At 40.5% G+C, this 16,687-nt stretch overlaps 1 protein-coding gene across 2 annotated transcripts in view; it reads right to left on the bottom strand.

The window, feature by feature from the left end:
• LOC135420137 (contactin-3-like) overlaps positions 1 to 16,687 on the bottom strand; it is a 103,116-nt gene that overhangs the window by 46,560 nt on the left and 39,869 nt on the right. For both annotated transcript variants that reach the window (XM_064667166.1, XM_064667167.1), the window contains exon 3: positions 4,147 to 4,242. In XM_064667166.1, the coding sequence (XP_064523236.1) occupies positions 4,147 to 4,242 (96 nt within the window). The remainder of the gene's footprint in view (positions 1 to 4,146; positions 4,243 to 16,687) is intronic.

The following is a 16,687-nucleotide window of genomic DNA, read 5'->3' as shown; positions in this document are numbered from 1 at the left end:
TGGCACAGGTTTGCCCAGAGAAGCTGCGGCTGCTCCATCCCTGGAAGTGTCCAAGGCCAGGTTGGAGCAACCTGGGCTGGTGGAAGGTGTCCCTGCCCATGGCAGGGGGTGGAACTGGGTGGGCTTTGAGGTCCCTTCCAACCCAAACCATTCCCTGATGTGATGCTATGAAAACACTGACAGGCATTAGAAAAGAAATCATATTTTGCAGTTCTATCCATTTAGCTTTGCTTTGAGGGTACGAAACGTCTCTAAAGCCGAGTAAGTAAAATAATTCAATTTATAGTTCCCTGAAAAACAGCACATTGCTATTCTAGAGTTGCAGAAAGGAAGTAATCAAAAGCATCAAAATATTTCTGGCATCTGAGATGCTTCCCATGCCACGTTATTCATGAAGCACAGCCTTGCTGGAGCTTGCAGGTCTCCAAATGGCAATACAAGAGACACGAGCAAAAAATCTGCAAGTCTAAATAAGTCATTTGCAACAGACATGACATTATTCCTTGAATGATTTGTCACAGCAAACACTGAGCAATAAATTGGGATCTATTTTTCCATGATCTAATATTATTTCATATCAGCATGTCACAACTCTGGGATAATATGCTGCGAGCTGAATTGATCCCTGTCCTTCAAATACAGTCTCGTTTATTGATGAACTCTACATTTATCAGGGAATGATATAAAGAGCGAGGACCTTCTTGCTGCCTTATATATTCAGAATTATCCTTGCCATATTGCATGAAATAGGACCACATATCACATGAATTTAAGACAAAGGGAACTGCCTTGCAATTGCCAAGGAACACCTCATCAGCTCCACAACACTGTTGTCATTTCCTGAAGTTCTTCTGGGTTATGGTCACATTCCATATAGGAACAAGGTAACAGGGAGTATATCCACCAATGTAAAGCTAATGTCTAGCTTTTCCAGGCAAACTAAATTTGCTAAAATGTCAGATCTTCACTGCTGCCGTTAAAAATCAACTTTTTCTCTGTGTATAAAGCAGCCCTGACATCGCCCCAGACCACATAAAAGGACTAGGCCACACTCCTTCCTCCTCTCTCCAAGAGCAGAAATGCCTCATAAATCCAACATCAGTGTCAGATGAGTAAAACTGACTGTACTAACCAAATATAAATCACAATATCTGGAAAAAAGAAATAAGAGCTGAAGACAAGCTACACAGTAATCACAACACAAGTACAGTGGTAACAGCAGGTAAAACCCTAAAGGAACTTGCAGATTTGCTTTACTGAGGGCTTTGTCACTCGTTAAGATACTGATTTTGGAACCAAATCAATAGCAGAGAAAAATCATTTTTAGCTCTCCATATGTCTGGTCTTTTCCATTCCTGGCAGAATGGGAAAAAATTAGCATCGCATGAATGTTTTTTAACCAGCTGCACATTAACTGTGTCCAACGTTAAGTTTTGTACATTGAGATGTTTGTTGTATTGACAGTCCTTTAAAAGCATTAAAAATATAACAGCAACACAGTAAAAATCGAAATAGCTGTAGAGAGTTAAGTACAATTTAAAGGTTATAACAACAGAAAAAGTAGCAGGAGATCTACATAAATCAATTTTAGATGTCATTCCCTCTTTTGAGTATGTGGGCGAGATGATTTACTGATCTGTGGCAAAACCCAGGGTATTTTAAGAGAGCTAAAATATCCAGAAGTATGGCCATGCAGAACTGTGGCAGAGGACCATCTTAATTATCCAAAAATCACTGTTCAATGATGATTCAACTTACAATAGTAACATAAAACCAGGCTGAATTAGTAAAATATTTGGAGGGGAATTCTTCTTACACAAAGCCAGTCATTTACTGAGTCTCCCATTCAGTCAATCCCAAACCCGACTGCTTAGAAAAGGAATGCCAGGAAGGGAAAATGCTCTAAGGAAAATACTGGAGTGGTTTGTGTTAGAGCTCGAGCTTTATGACAGAAATATAAAAAATATCTGTACACCCTCAACTGGAAATATAGAACATCATCTTCCTCCCCTGCACAACAACAGCCATCACAAAGTGAAAATACAGGTTCAGCACATGAGCTGATGTACAGGGAGTTAAACGGAGTTCCATTGTTGGTTTAAATGGTGGATGTCCATGCCCTGATGGAATTGGAACTGAAGAATTCAAAAGGACAAAACTACTGTGAACTGCAAGAACAATTTGCTCCCCATTGAAAAGGGACATTCATATGACTTATGTAAATATCTGTGCTAAAGATAAGCAAAGAAAAAAATACGCCAAATTGTAGAAGAGAGGCAATTCTCTTTTTCCATACTCTGAGCTGGCGTTTCTTTGGGGGTGAACATTGGTTTCTATTGTAACTGGAATGCTGTATGTGAAGGAATAATCACCATTTAATCAAGTCTCTTCTTGAAGACTCCTTACAGAGAATGCAGAAAATACATGCAATTAAGCTGGTGAGATCTTAGAAACTGCACAACATGAGGGAAGACAAAAGAACAGTATTTGGGGTGCTGAGGGGGGAAGAGAAAACAAGCTGTTTGAGAAGGTTTTTAGAATTAGTATTGTCTGAAATTATTTGACAGCTCAATGCAACAAATACAGTACCAAAGATCTGGAAAGGGTTGAGCAGCTGTCAGGGCAGGTCTGCTGCTCCTAAACCATCCCTGCTATTCCTAACAAACTACTTCTGCTTCATGGATGAGTATTTTATCCAAGACTTACTGACCTGCATCCTGCCATGTCAGATCTGGGGGCACTGCATGTTTGATGTCACTGTGCTACAGGTTTATTTTAGTGAAGAAAGAAGGGGGACTTTTTTCACCTTTCTCCACGCTTGCTGAAAACTTCCAATAGTTAATCCTCTATCCCCTCAGACAAATCCAAGGATTTTAAGTAATTCTGGTACCAGTTCTCAGTTCCATTTGGTAATTCTGGGAGCACTCAGCTCTCTCTTTTCTGCAGGAATAACACAATTAGTGTGGGGGGTGTCAATCACATCCCATCTGCTGACTGCAGAAGGAATTCTCACCTCTGCCACGTGTTCATTCAAACCTCTGTTCTCAGCAACATGAGCATGTTTTGTATCACCTCCTGTTCAACACCTCACACTTAAACGCTGCCAGAATCAGGCACAGTTGCTGTCAGTTTGGTCACCACCTCTGGGTATAAACCCACACACAGGACACGAGTGTGAGAACAGCTGGGATCATTCAGACTTCGTGCTGCATCTAGAAGCAGAAATTTAATCATTCTAATTCGTATAGATAGCTGGGACAATGACCCATTTTCTCAGCTGCTGAAAAGACAAAGCTGTTGCAAGGCTATAAAGATGATTTAAGAGTATGTATCAGTTTAGGGAGAAAAAAATTCTGCAAGCTCAGACAGTTGTAAAATTGCCACTTTATGGCTGTGTCTGCTTGGACTCTGCCAAATTTATGATGCCACAATACCTATATTATTGAATACAATGTCTAGCTTATACTACCTTGTCTTTGCAATCAAATCTAATGTTTAACATCCCAGCCCTTCAATAATGACACTCCATATCAATTAAAAACAATAAAACCAGTTCCTTTCAAATATTACTTGAGGCTCAACAGCAATTAGTCAAAGACTGAAGATGCAGAATGAGGGATTAAATGTACTTGTAACTTCTGGTCCACAAAGAATCCATATATCCAGTCTATACCCAGTTTTTTCACCCCCTCAATGCAGCAGTGGTTTAAATTACACCAGCATCATTACATTACACTACAGAATGTCTCCATGGCAAGAAAACAGGCAGACACCAGCATAATTAAAGACAACAATCTACTCCCTGCAATTGTCTAGTCACAGAGAAAAGTAGATTCATCGAGGCTTGGCAATTGTGAAATTGGGCAGAATTTAACTCCAGAAAATACCCAATTAATTACTGGAAATACCATAAAAATCAGACACATTAAGTGCACAAAAATTACTAGGAACTAGAAAGGATTCCAAGATAAAAGTAAATCCTCTTAAGTACTCCCCTCCCCGTCTTTTCTTTTTGGTTTCTTTCTCTCTGTGTTGAGTTTAGAAACCAGATTTCATTCTTGTTCTCTCTGGGGGATCTCTGATTTCGATTTCCAGGGCTATTCCCCTTGCCCATGAGCTGCAGCTGAAGGCCAGGGGGTCCCTTACCTCCTGCCCGGGGGGCTGGTCCGCAGAGCAGCACGACCCCCTGTCCCTCCCGCACCGACACCGCGCTCCTCATCTTCGTCCTGGAGCTCTCGAGGTCTGTGTTGGAAAGAAAAGGGGATGTGGATATTAGAAAAGACTCAACAGGCAGGAGATTGAAGTTCTCAAACCCTGATCTCGCATCTCTTACGGAACTAAACCTGGCACATTCACTGCAGCAGCTGCAGAAGTGTCTGTTCGACACGAGGGAGGGGGACAGAACAGGGACTGAACTAATTTGCAACAATATAATTTGACAGATCCCATGGCTAATTCTGTTAGGCTTATGCTACCCTAATTTTGATAACCAAAAAGGAGCCATAAGTGTAACTTAAAAACAGGTCCCTAAGCCACTGCTGCTGCTTCTGCAGCGAAGGCTCTGATGAAAACACCACCAAGATCCCACTGAGCTCCTCTAACCAACCACAAAATAACAACACAGCTGCTCCCAAAACACAGATGCATCTTTCCAAAGAGAAAAGGGCAATCTCCCTGCAGGAGAATCCCGGGAACACTGCTAAGCTCTGGAGAAAGCAGGAGCTCTGCACCTCAGCGTGTTGATCCTGTGATCTGTCCTGCTCGGCCTCAGGTCTCTCTGTGATCATTTTAAGCTGTGTAAGTGCCACAGAATATTCTGAGCTGGAGGGGACCCACAAGGATCACCGAGTCCAGCTCCTGGCCCTGCACAGGACCATCCCCAAGAATCCCACCATGTGCCTGACAGCATTGTCCAAATGCTTCTGGAGGGGAGAAAAATGCTACAGTTTACATAAATGCAAATATTTTATCATAAATTTATGTCAGCTTTCCCTCTAACCACTGATTCAAGATCCAACAAAGTATGGCCTCATACCCTTGAAATAAGTTAGATTTAACATGCAGAACAAACTAAGACTGAGGTTCTACACTAACAAAGGCTCTTCTATGAATAAACCATATTATTTTTCCATAATAAAATCAAACAGAAGACAATTTAAAAAGCCCATGTTTGTTTATAACCTTGTACAGGACACTAACACACAGTCTTTAAATGAGGCTGTCTTTATAACCAAGTGTAATAGCAGCAGTGAGTTGACAAACAGTAGCTATTTTCCCAAAATACAGTATTTTTTTTAATACTGAAAAGCAACAGCTGTTACAGTCAGAACACTGAACAAGAGCCATTAGAATTTCAATGCTTCATTTAAAAAAACCCACACTTAATGCTGCAGCAGGATATTGTTGTGTTATCCTTTGTTACTGCACACAAAGTTCACAGGAACGTTTCTTAAAAAGGCTGTTTTCAGCTTCCCAAGTGAATTTCTATGGAGGTACATCTCAGAATAAACTGCTGGATATGAAGTGGAAGTCACATACAACCCCAGCCAAATGAAATTCATTTCAGGCCCCAAGAACATTCCAGATTCATCTGGAATGCTGCCCCACCAAAGCTGCCCTGAGTCATGGAAGGAAGAACCAAGAGGTGACAGAACCCCTGAGGACACACACTATTCCAGAACAGGATGAAAACAGCTGTGCCATTTGGACTTTAAAATAATAATTGTTTTGGTAAAAATTTATGTATAAAACGAATTCAGACCACATTTTTCCCTGTTTACATCACAACCACTGCAAGCCATAAATCTTATGCAATACACAGAACTTCCATAGCTAAAATAAAATGGTTTTGCAGTGCTTTCTAAGCACTGGTGTTTTATGAGAAATACAGACCTTCAGAACCTCAACAGACCCTATGAGCATGGGATTGGGCTGGGAGCACCTCGGGAAGGGACATGCCAAGGGATTTGGAAGGCACATCCTCATTATCCCACAGGTACCCAGCTCTCTGTGGTTTGAACTGCTCCAGTGTTGTACAGCAGAGGTTATTAATCACTGATTGCAAGTGAAAATTGCTGTCACGGGAGAAAAAAGGTTTTGGGAAACAAGAAACAACACAAAATCCATCTGAAAATGAAGAGTATGAGCCATACTACAACAAAAGAATAACTTTTCACAAATCAGCAGAGAGCTCTTCATCCTACCTTCCAGTAGTACCAAACTAATCACAGAGCTGCAAAAATATAATCAATTTATTTATATACATCTATCTTCTCTTTACACATTGTCTGGCACTGCTTTGAACATAATGGAAAATCAACATGCAAAACAGTAGCAGAGTTCTTTATTAGCATTATACAATGAAATCTAAATCTCTGCCCTTGGAAAGTACTGGGTGCTTTTAAACAAGATGCAGGGTCTGATTTTCAGGTGTTTCTGTGGCATATTCAGAGTACTGAAGGTCAAAGTCAGGCTTGTTTGGAAGAATATCAAGAGTGATTGTTTATCCTTGGGCTTTTTTGTTAGGCTTTTGTTTGGTTGGTTTTTAATAAAGTATCCTGAGCACAATAACACCAGGGAGTAGAGCTGCATCTTCTAACAAAACTGGCCATTACATGAACTCACTGGAGAGGGACATTCAGTTCTCAGAAAACTGGCAGGGTAAACAGAATACCTCAAAAGGTGGGCTAATAATGGCAAGGCTTGTTTATTTTTACAGATTGACTTTTATCTCTGAGATCAGAGGCTCTGATCCTGTTGAAATGTCTCAACAGACAAAAACATAACTGGAAACAAAGAACCAAGATCAGGACAGGACAGATGATGGGTTTGAGAAGTGATGAGTCAGAACAGGACTGGCTTTTCAGTGCCCCATGGGATGACAATACCCCACTGTTTAGTTTGATAGAAAAGGGCAGAAACACATATGAAGTATTTCTGTATTTTATCTACTGAACTACAGATTGTCTTGTTCATCATCAGATTTTTAAAACTTACCTACTTCTCAAACTGGTCACCAAAAGAAAGTGTTTTCATTAGTTTCTCTTGCCTAAATCTTTTTTCTTCTTACTTGCATTTATTATGCCTCACTTGTAATCTCCTTTCATCTAAAATGCAGCCACTCATGGACAAAATTAACAACTTTATTACTTAACTCTACCAGGCAAAGGCTCTAATCATACCACTGAAAAGTATTTTGGTAAAGATGTTACAAAAAAACCTGACTACAAGGAAAAACAAAAAATCCAACTTCAAAACCAATCTAGAACTGTGTAATTTGCAAATTAAATGCTTTTATTGCCTGCTTATAGTTTGCCATACAGAAGAAAGTAAAAAATTAGCAACTGAGAGTTTCTGACTCCTGAAACAGCATTTTCTTCTCCCTTCCCCTGCTAATACATATATTTGCCTCATTGCTTTAGCACCAAGTACATAAAGTTATATCAACTGAAATACAGATGCCATTGCAATAAAATGGAGCGAGAAAATGTAATTCAGCTTTATTGAAAAGTCTTTGATTCTGCCCCAAAATGAGAACAAGGAAACATGTTCCTGCCAACACAAACAGCAAGGATGTGAAAACTGCATATTCCACTGGGTTCTCTCCTCCTTCTGTTTAATAGGCCAAGTTTTAAGTCTCAAGCACTAAGACTTAAAGTTGCAAAGAAAGAATCCAAAATATGGAGCAACAGGAACATGAGTATCAAACCTGCAATAACTGCCTGATGCATTTGGAAGAGCAGCTTTTAAAAGCTCATGTGACACCCTCGACAATTAAAAGACGTGGATTTGTGAATTCATGAGGGGAAATCAGAACCTGAAGCATCTGTAAAACAGACTAAAACCAGATTGACATTTTTATAACAGAATAAAAATGAACTTCATCTGCAGAGCACTCGCCTGGTGACCACATCCCCTGCATTTCACTGCAAGCACCTTCTGGGATGTTCCTGGTTTCTGTAATCTTGTGTAAGCAAGGAAAGGAAAGCAAACAGCTCAGGCAAGATCAGATCAAATATTACAACCCCGCTTTGAAAAGACACAGAACATCATGCTATGAAAAATTCAGAGAATTTCTGATGACAAAGATGCTCCAGACACACAACTCCTGGCTCGTGGCAACGCTGGGTTATGTCATATTTTGCCCAGAAACCTGTGTGATGCTTCACCTCTAGACACACATACCTGCATGCAGGAACTTCCTAAGATTAGCAGACACTGCTAGAAATTATACCAACTTCTATTTATTCTTTCAAGTAATCACAGGACATATTTACTGTGAGAGAAATAGGATTCACTTTTTTTCACCTACTTCTTTTTTTTTTTTAGGTTTCCAAGTCCAGTAACACCCAAGCATTGTATTACACTTGTACCAACTGATGTTCATTGTCAAAGCAAGTTTATTTGCAATTCTACCATGTTTTGATAACTGTAGAACAAGGATTCAAGTTCTACAAACATAATTGTCCCTTAAGAGCCACAAATATATTTATTCCATTGCTTCATTAGACTCATTGTTATTCAGAGCTGCAGAACTTGTTAAATATACTTTATATATAATTCTGTATTGGTAGGATGTTCAAGTACCTAAATGAGTCAGACAACCAATTCTAAACTGTTTTCTTGAGTAGGTAATTCTGAAGAGGGGACTCTGTTTGATGTCAGCCCATAATGAAGTACTAATTCACAACCCGCTGGCCCTGCTAAAAGTCACATTATTAAAAAGAAGGGGAATTCCAGTCTCTCAGCTCTTAAGGACAAATAACAGCCTGTGTGTTGTAATAGCTGTGCTGGTAATGACAACTACTGGAGAAAACAGTGTAACACAAATTTGTTTCTTTAAAAAAAAAAAACCCAAAACAACAACATAAAAAACCCAACAAACTTCACCGCCACCACCTATATCTGCACAAGCAAACCTTGTTCCCCACCACCCTATACCCCAAAACTGGCTATACCAAGGCACCTCTGTGACCATGAGTTTTACACTTCTTTAGACAGGTTGTACACTTGGTATAATTAAGTTTCTTAAAAATACCTGTATAAGCCCACCAGGATATTTGGGATACACCCCTGTTAACCCCAACACACGGCCTGCAGTGATGGAGCACTAGAAAACAGCACAAGTGAGCTGCACATGGAGCCAGTGAAACCTGCTGCTGCCTTCCCAGGGTCCAGATCAAGGCTGGGAGAATCATATTAAGGCAAGAGAGAGGGAGGAGGCCAAAAATTCTCTCTGTAATCATTTACTGTTGGATGCAGAGAGGATAAAAACATTCGCGGTGCAGAGACGAACACTACTCAAAGCAGGCAAAGAGTGGGGGAGATTTGTCATGAGAGAAGAGATTCAGAGGCTGCTGAGGAACCATCTCCAGGGTTTCATTTTGTCAGGCTGATGTTGCAGGGAACTCACAGAATTCCACAGCAGCCTGCACAGAGTCCCCCAGCACCGTGACACGGCACTGAACTCTCGTTTTGTGGCACCACGTTTATCTGTGCACAGGCAGCAGTGCAGCAGGTTACACACACTGCAGGGGGGTTTTAAAAGCCCATTTCTATAAGAGGAGCAGCTCTGGCCCTGGGAGTGCCCTTCTGCAGCACAGGAGCTGTGGCATCACCTCTCCATGCTGAGATGCTGCCCACAACCACGTGTGTGCCCTGCAGAGCCCAGGACAGGACAGGCAGAACAACTCCCCACCCTCAAGGCACTTCTTAGTCACAACCCAAAGTACTACTGAGACAATTTTTTAGTTTTTATTTTGAAATACTGCCCCTGTTTCTGCTCACATCACATTAGTCTCATCAGCAGAGCCCATCTGAGTGTTTCTTGCATCCCTAAAAATACACTTAATAAAAAGCAGCAAACCTCTGTTTAGAAACAAAACAACCCTTCAGGTTGTTTCCATCACATGAAAAGCTGAACATCCAATAGGTGAGTCATGCTGGGATTAACAGGCTGCTGCAGCCAGGTGCAGGGAACAGCACACCAGCAAAAAACCTTACAAATCTTTTTAACTCCTCCACCTTCACTCGAAGTTCAGAAAAAAAAAAAAAAGGAAGAAACAGGAGAGAATTAAATGCTCTTGCACCAATTAATGGAAAACCATTTAAAACTTGTGCAACAAAGTGTGTTATATAAACAGAAACAGAAAAAAAAAAAGCTAAAAATAAATTGGCACAGATGTATCAGGCTGTGGTGAACAGGAGATGCCAGCATGGAAAGAGGTGCAAGAGTCTGCAGTAATGAGGGGAAAGATGGATGGGGAGAGGAGAGATGAAGCACTTTGTGGGTTGTGTGGAACTGAAGGAAGAGACCAGAGACAGCAGAGAAAGGGAAAAAAAAAAAGCAGTAAAGGAACATTAATAGCATAAATGTTGACTCAACATCTGATGAGCAGGAAGTATTTCTGTTTAAAACAGGCTTTGCACTGGCAAAAATGCACTGAAGGAACTGGAAAAAAACCCCCCAGCGTTACCAGGGAAATGCATGTTTTGAAAGAAAAATGTTCTCCAATAGGTATTTCCAAAAATATGCCTTTCATAAATTCGTATTATCTGGGAATTACCACTCAACTCAAGGCAAACACAGCACTGAACAAAGCAATTCAAGCAATTGGAGAAATATCTCAGGAGGGAAGGATGTTTGCTCAAGGAAATCATCCCACAGTCGAGTTCTCAGATGCAACACCGATTTTTTTTTTTACCCCCCTTAACACTTTCCCAAAACAAACCCTAAGAACATCCTGACAATGACATGAGCACAAAGCAGGTTTAATGTTGAAGAACACCAGGCTATTCACATTTTAATAGTTAAACAGATGGCTAAAGCCCTGCCAGATCTAGGTCTAATTATCTGAAGGTTTGTTTATTTATTAAATACGCAGCAGTGTTTCCAAAAAGCCTCTCCTCAATAAATAAATCAACGAAAGCCATCCCAAAACAGCTCATTTTTTAAGCACTGGGAAGATGCTGGTGACAATGGCATTTTTTTTCCTGCCACTTCATCTTTCCAAAAACAGGCACTTTCCTTAAAGAACTGGAGAGATTTCCCACAAATAATACAAAATATAGCTGTTTTTTTCCACCAGAAAGCATTGTCAGGATACAGGTAACCAAAACCTGTCATTCTCCTCATCTCCCCAGGTATGGAGCACCTGGCAAAAAGCCTCCCTGCTCTGATCAGGGCCATGTGGACTGTAACAGATGTAATGATGACAAATAACAGACACGGCAGATGAGTGAGTGTCCTGTCAACAGATGTTCTGCCACAGCTGCTGCTTCACACCCCAAAATACACTGACTTGTCAGTCAGCAGGAAAATCCGATATTCACATGCCTTCCAAGAATTTGTGTTCTCATCAAAATACGTGTCCTACACGGCTTGAGAAAAAATATTTTGTTGCTTGTGCAATGAAACAAAGTCATCTGCCCATCCAGGAACTCCAACAGTGGAGCAATTTGCCAAGAATAAGAGATCAAACCCTAAACCATGACTCACCCTGCCAAAATCACCTGTGCCATCTTCTCCAAAATCAGCTGGGTTTTATCTCCAGCTCCAGATGCTCTTCATTATTTTTAACTGGACCCATTAAAACTTAATAGATTTTTATTTTTTTGTGTTTATTTTAATAGTTCTCCTGTTTACTGTTTCTCAACCTAAATAAGATGGGGTTGTCAAGTACATTATGCCTCAACTTTTTCATAAAATATACAAGGAAACTTAGAGAAGATGACTCTTTCTACACATATGAATTCAATAACCCACTTGAAATAAGCTGTAGAGGGGATAGAGAGCAAGGACAGATTAACACCGTAACAAAAATAATATTTGCAGAGGAATTCAGAAAAAATTAAAACTTTTAATTCTATTATTGAAGATGAAAAATGCAGAGGCAGAAATAAAAGCAATCCATTTTCATGGGAGCACATTTGCCTGGTTCATGGAGAGGAAGAACTGTTATTTCACTGTATTAACTACTCACATGACAATTTTAAGGAAGAGGAAAGCAAATTTTCACATTTGACAAATAAAATATCTCAGGCTTAGTATCCTGCATACAGCCTTTGGTACTGACATTAATTGCTTCTGTGATGTTCAAATTTCTGAATCAAGGATATAATACACTCTCTTCCTTGGGTGCTTCACTCCAACCACAGCAATATCCAAGTACAAAGATGTCCCCACAGCATAAAACAGATCCTGGAAAATTGCTGCAAATATTTATGACTATAAATCTCTAAGGTTACTAGCTGGGATTAGACTACATTAACAGGCTCAGAAGGACAGGATAGATAAGAAAAATGATCTATTTCCATCCAGGCACCGAAGAGCAACACTAAAGTTGTAGCTTAATGGATGTTCAGGAGCACATCAAAGCAAACCAGAACAGATTCTGTTCATTCCCTTTACAGTATCAAGAAGTGGCTAAAGCAGATGGTCTGTAGTTACTTTCCTTACAGACTTCAGGGAACAGGAATGCAGTGAAAGGCATTTCTTACCCTGATGTCATTTGCAGCTGACAAGCAAAACGGGTATTTTCTGCTGCAGATAAGGCAGAAAAAAAAATGAAAGCAAACCCACTGCATTGGATGCTGACAGTGGAGATGTTTAAAACAATAATGATTTGCCAGGTCCACATAAACCCCACAAAAATGAAAAATAAAACTTTAAGAGACAGGACATGGGACAGTCCTTGTGGCAGAACCATTTCTTGAATGCTGAAACAAAAGCCAAATGATGAACTGCCCCTGTGAAGCCACATCCCCGACCTGTGCATGAGCATGAGTTGTTAATTATTTAATGAAAAGCTAAAACCCACTGCATAACCTAATTCAGCGTTCCCATGCAAACATATTACTCTGTAGCCCTTAATAAAATTAAAAGAACATACTGAGGTTGCAAACTCAATTATTTGGAGGTAGAAAATGTCAGAATTAAGGTTGCCTAAGACCACAAATATTGGCTGAGAATAAAACAGAAGCCCAATCAGTAAGATTTCACCCATGATGATGATTCACACCAGAGTTTCCTGCTATTTCTTGTCTGGAAACCTCTTAAGTGCTGCTGGTGTCACTTCTGAGGTAGGACAAACCCAAAGGCTGGAACTGTTACCAAGTAAGTAATTTTTCTTAAAAAAAAAAAAAAAAAAAAAGAGTTTATGCAGTAGTAGGGGAATATGTTGGAAAATTCTTTAACTTTGGCACAATTTGATCATTAATGCTTAGTTTTGTACCACTCAAAGTTTAGTACAAATGCCAGGGACTGATGTAGTTTTGTGTTAACCCCCTACACCTGTAACTTGTGCCAGTCAGTGCTTCTCTTTTTACCCACACTGGTGATTAATATGGATTAGTAAATGTCTTACTTCTGAGAACAAAGACTGTGTGCTGGACCAAAGATGGCAAGAGAGATACCTAGTGCCCTGACCATATACTTGAGATATTGTCAAGGAGAAAAGATTCAATAGAAGATCTGGTACGATAACAGGAAAATTTGGGGAATGGGAAATTCCCCAATCAACCACCAGAAACCCTCAAAAGACCCTGACTCAAATCCAGACAATTCCACAGAAATATTCAGTATATATGCAGGCTCCCCAGGGCAGTGGGCACAGCACCAAGGCTGCCAGAGCTCAAGAGGTGTCTGAACAACGCCCTCAGGCACATGATGGGCTTGTTGGGGTGTCCTGTGCAGGGCCAGGAGTTGGACTGGATGATCCTTGTGGGTCCCTTCCAACTCAGCATATTCTGTGATTCTGAGATTCTAATCAGCCTGACTGGAATGCCAAAGTCTACCCACTGCAATCAAACCAAAATTCCATTTGCTCTGTCACACATCTACTTCTGCCCCTCATACCCCCTATAAAATCAGAACAGCCTTTCCAGTACACATGGTAGAGCTTCAGTCGGGGCACAGAACCTCTCTTTCAATATTTAATCATTGCTCTGACCCAGATGTAAGAGAGAGACATTTAAAACCCAATCAGTATAATCCCCATGCAGATAACAAGCCCCATGCTTTGGTTTATGAAAGCAGGAACAACAATCGTTACACAATTAAACAAGGGGGGGTAAAGAGACGACAAAACTGCATTTGGCCTGGTTCAGGCTGAACTGGGATCTGATACTGTCTGCAGGAAGAGCAGGAGACCTTGCAAGCGTGACTTGGAATAAATTAAATTCATTACACAAAGCAATGATTTGGGATAAGAACTCAGTAACTTGATCTACTCGGTCACCTTACAGAGCGACAAATCAATGCCAGTCGGGGGTGTGGAGACAAGGCCACGCTGTGCCCGAGTGTCTGGTGTGCACTGAGAACACTGGCAATGCAGAGCAGCCCTTTGCCAGCCCCCACACACACACCATGGACCCTGGGATGGAAGAAGTCAATTCTACCCTTGTCATGGAGTCAGTAAACCCTGGAAGTCAAAAGGATGGTTGGGTCCTACAGTTTCAGACAAAACTCGGAGCCGGAATCCCCAGGCAATTTTTTTTCAGTAAACAAGGATTTATTATGAGGCAAAAAAAGGTTTCTTGAAGGAACAAGATAGTAATTCCACTGAATCCCCATCAAGAAAGCTAGGAGAAAAGAAAAAATACAGGATGAATAAGATGGAACTGGCTTAAGGAGAGGCTACAGTTACTTTTAAGCAAGCAAGAGCTAAACAAGAAGATCAAAAGGTAAGTAAGAGTACACGGGTTATTAGGAGCTGAAGTTGTGAAAAACTAGGGAGAAAAATGCTACATTTTCTTAACCAAAGAAGCAGAAAAATTCTTCCGAAAAGAATCTGAAATAAAACCAGAAGCAGAGATGTATTAAGAAATCAGAGATTCAAAAACAGCTGAATGCAAAGGAGTGTAAACAACTGATAAGAGCATGCAAAACATTACTGTTAATATCAGACTTCTAAAAATCAGAAGCATCATATGATACACTTATTTGATACTCAGTGAAGCCTCCTGGCACATCACACACAAGAGTTCAGGGAGCAGATGAGAAACTGTGGCAGTGCAGAACCAAGAAACCCAATAAATCACTGACTCATTTGATTGTTTAACTTAATTACGGGGTCAAACAGCGGCACATACAGTAGAAACAGTCAATATAATCCCAAATCATTAGATGTTACAATGACAGCAAGTTCATAAAGAGAAGCTGCACTCAGTGACATGACAGAGCTGGGGTTGGAATCGATGTCCCCAGACACCAGTTTCAGACCATCAGCTCCAAGAGCTCATTCTCCACATCAGTTCTGTGAGATCACAAGGCTGTAACTGCACTGTCTGCAAAGTACTGATGCTGCAAACATTAATATGAAGTTGGGTGGGTGTGTTTTTTGAAATGACAAATGTCTATGGACTAAACACCCGTTAAACTTCAGACTTCAGTTATTCCTGTACATCATTAATGTTTAAACCTGGCTTAGCTCACTTTGGGTAGAGTGGTTTTGACTTGCTTATTTCCATGTCATTTTAGAAGAAAAACTGTAAAACCTTTTTGTAAAAGGCTATAAAAATAAACATACTAAGGAAACAAATGAAGGCATTTGAAACTCAAATGGTGAAGAGGGTTTCCACCCAGCTGATGAGTTCATCTCTCCAGTTTGCTCCATCCCCCAAAAGCCAGTCCAAACACACTATCCAGGAGCACTTTCTCTTTTTGCTCTTCTTGCAGCAAGAGAGCAAAAAAAGGAAAGCACAGGGATCATTTGAGCACATTAACCTCCCTGGAAGAGAAGGGAACGAGACAAGATCTTTAGAGAATTGCATTCTGTCTGCCTCTGCAGTAATGGCATTACACTTGAATGAAAGTAAAATTATGTGGAAGACTGTTGGTTTACTGAAGGGTCAAAGAGATGACAGCTGTGGCAGGCGGTGGTAAACCTTTAATATGCCATGATGTACCAATGTGCACATCCTTCAGTGGGTGAATAAATGTGGCTGAACAAGGGATTACACCTGAGCAAGCAACTGCATAGATTAATAAATTCAGCCTCAGACCATTCAACAACAGAAGCTGCAGGTGTGGAAAAAAAAAAAACAACTCCTGAGAAATACCTATCTGTTCTTCTGCTACTCCACTTCTAAGAACAAATACAATCCCAGTGTTGTTGAAGAGAGTTTAACAGATTGAGACATGTACATAAAGAGAAAACCCCCAAAACACAGTGGGACCTCAAATGTTCTTGTTGGTGTCTGAGCAGAATCGTTACGTGACAGATGCTCCACGTGCAGACTGATCCCCAGCCTAAAGCCAAATTGCTCCTTGCAGGGTGATGTAATCCTCAAAAGTATATTGTTAACTACAACTTAATAAAAAGTCACATGCTCAAAAAAATACAGTTTCATAAAAAAAGAGCAAAGATGTCTCGCTGCACAGGGCTGAGAGAGGTAATAATAGGAAAATAAAATCAGGCACTGCATCTCTTCTCGTAAGTAGGGAGAATTTCCCTGGTTATTAAATGAGACTCCCCACAACCCACAGCCTGTGCTGTGCTCTCTGTAACTACTCACTGCCCTATTGTACAAGGAACACGACACAAATATGTAATCAATACAAAAATAACGAGAGAAGCACTGCAGTATAACAGCAGATGTTCTGCAGGTTCCATTGCTTTGGTATTAAGACACCTACTTTGCTTCCCAATAAACATCGGGAAGCAAAATATGCAGGTTGGTAGCAAGT

Source organism: Pseudopipra pipra, chromosome 11 (genome assembly GCF_036250125.1).
Source record: "Pseudopipra pipra isolate bDixPip1 chromosome 11, bDixPip1.hap1, whole genome shotgun sequence".
In the NCBI taxonomy this organism is placed as follows: domain Eukaryota; kingdom Metazoa; phylum Chordata; class Aves; order Passeriformes; family Pipridae; genus Pseudopipra; species Pseudopipra pipra.
This window is presented reverse-complemented; position numbering and strand designations above follow the sequence as displayed.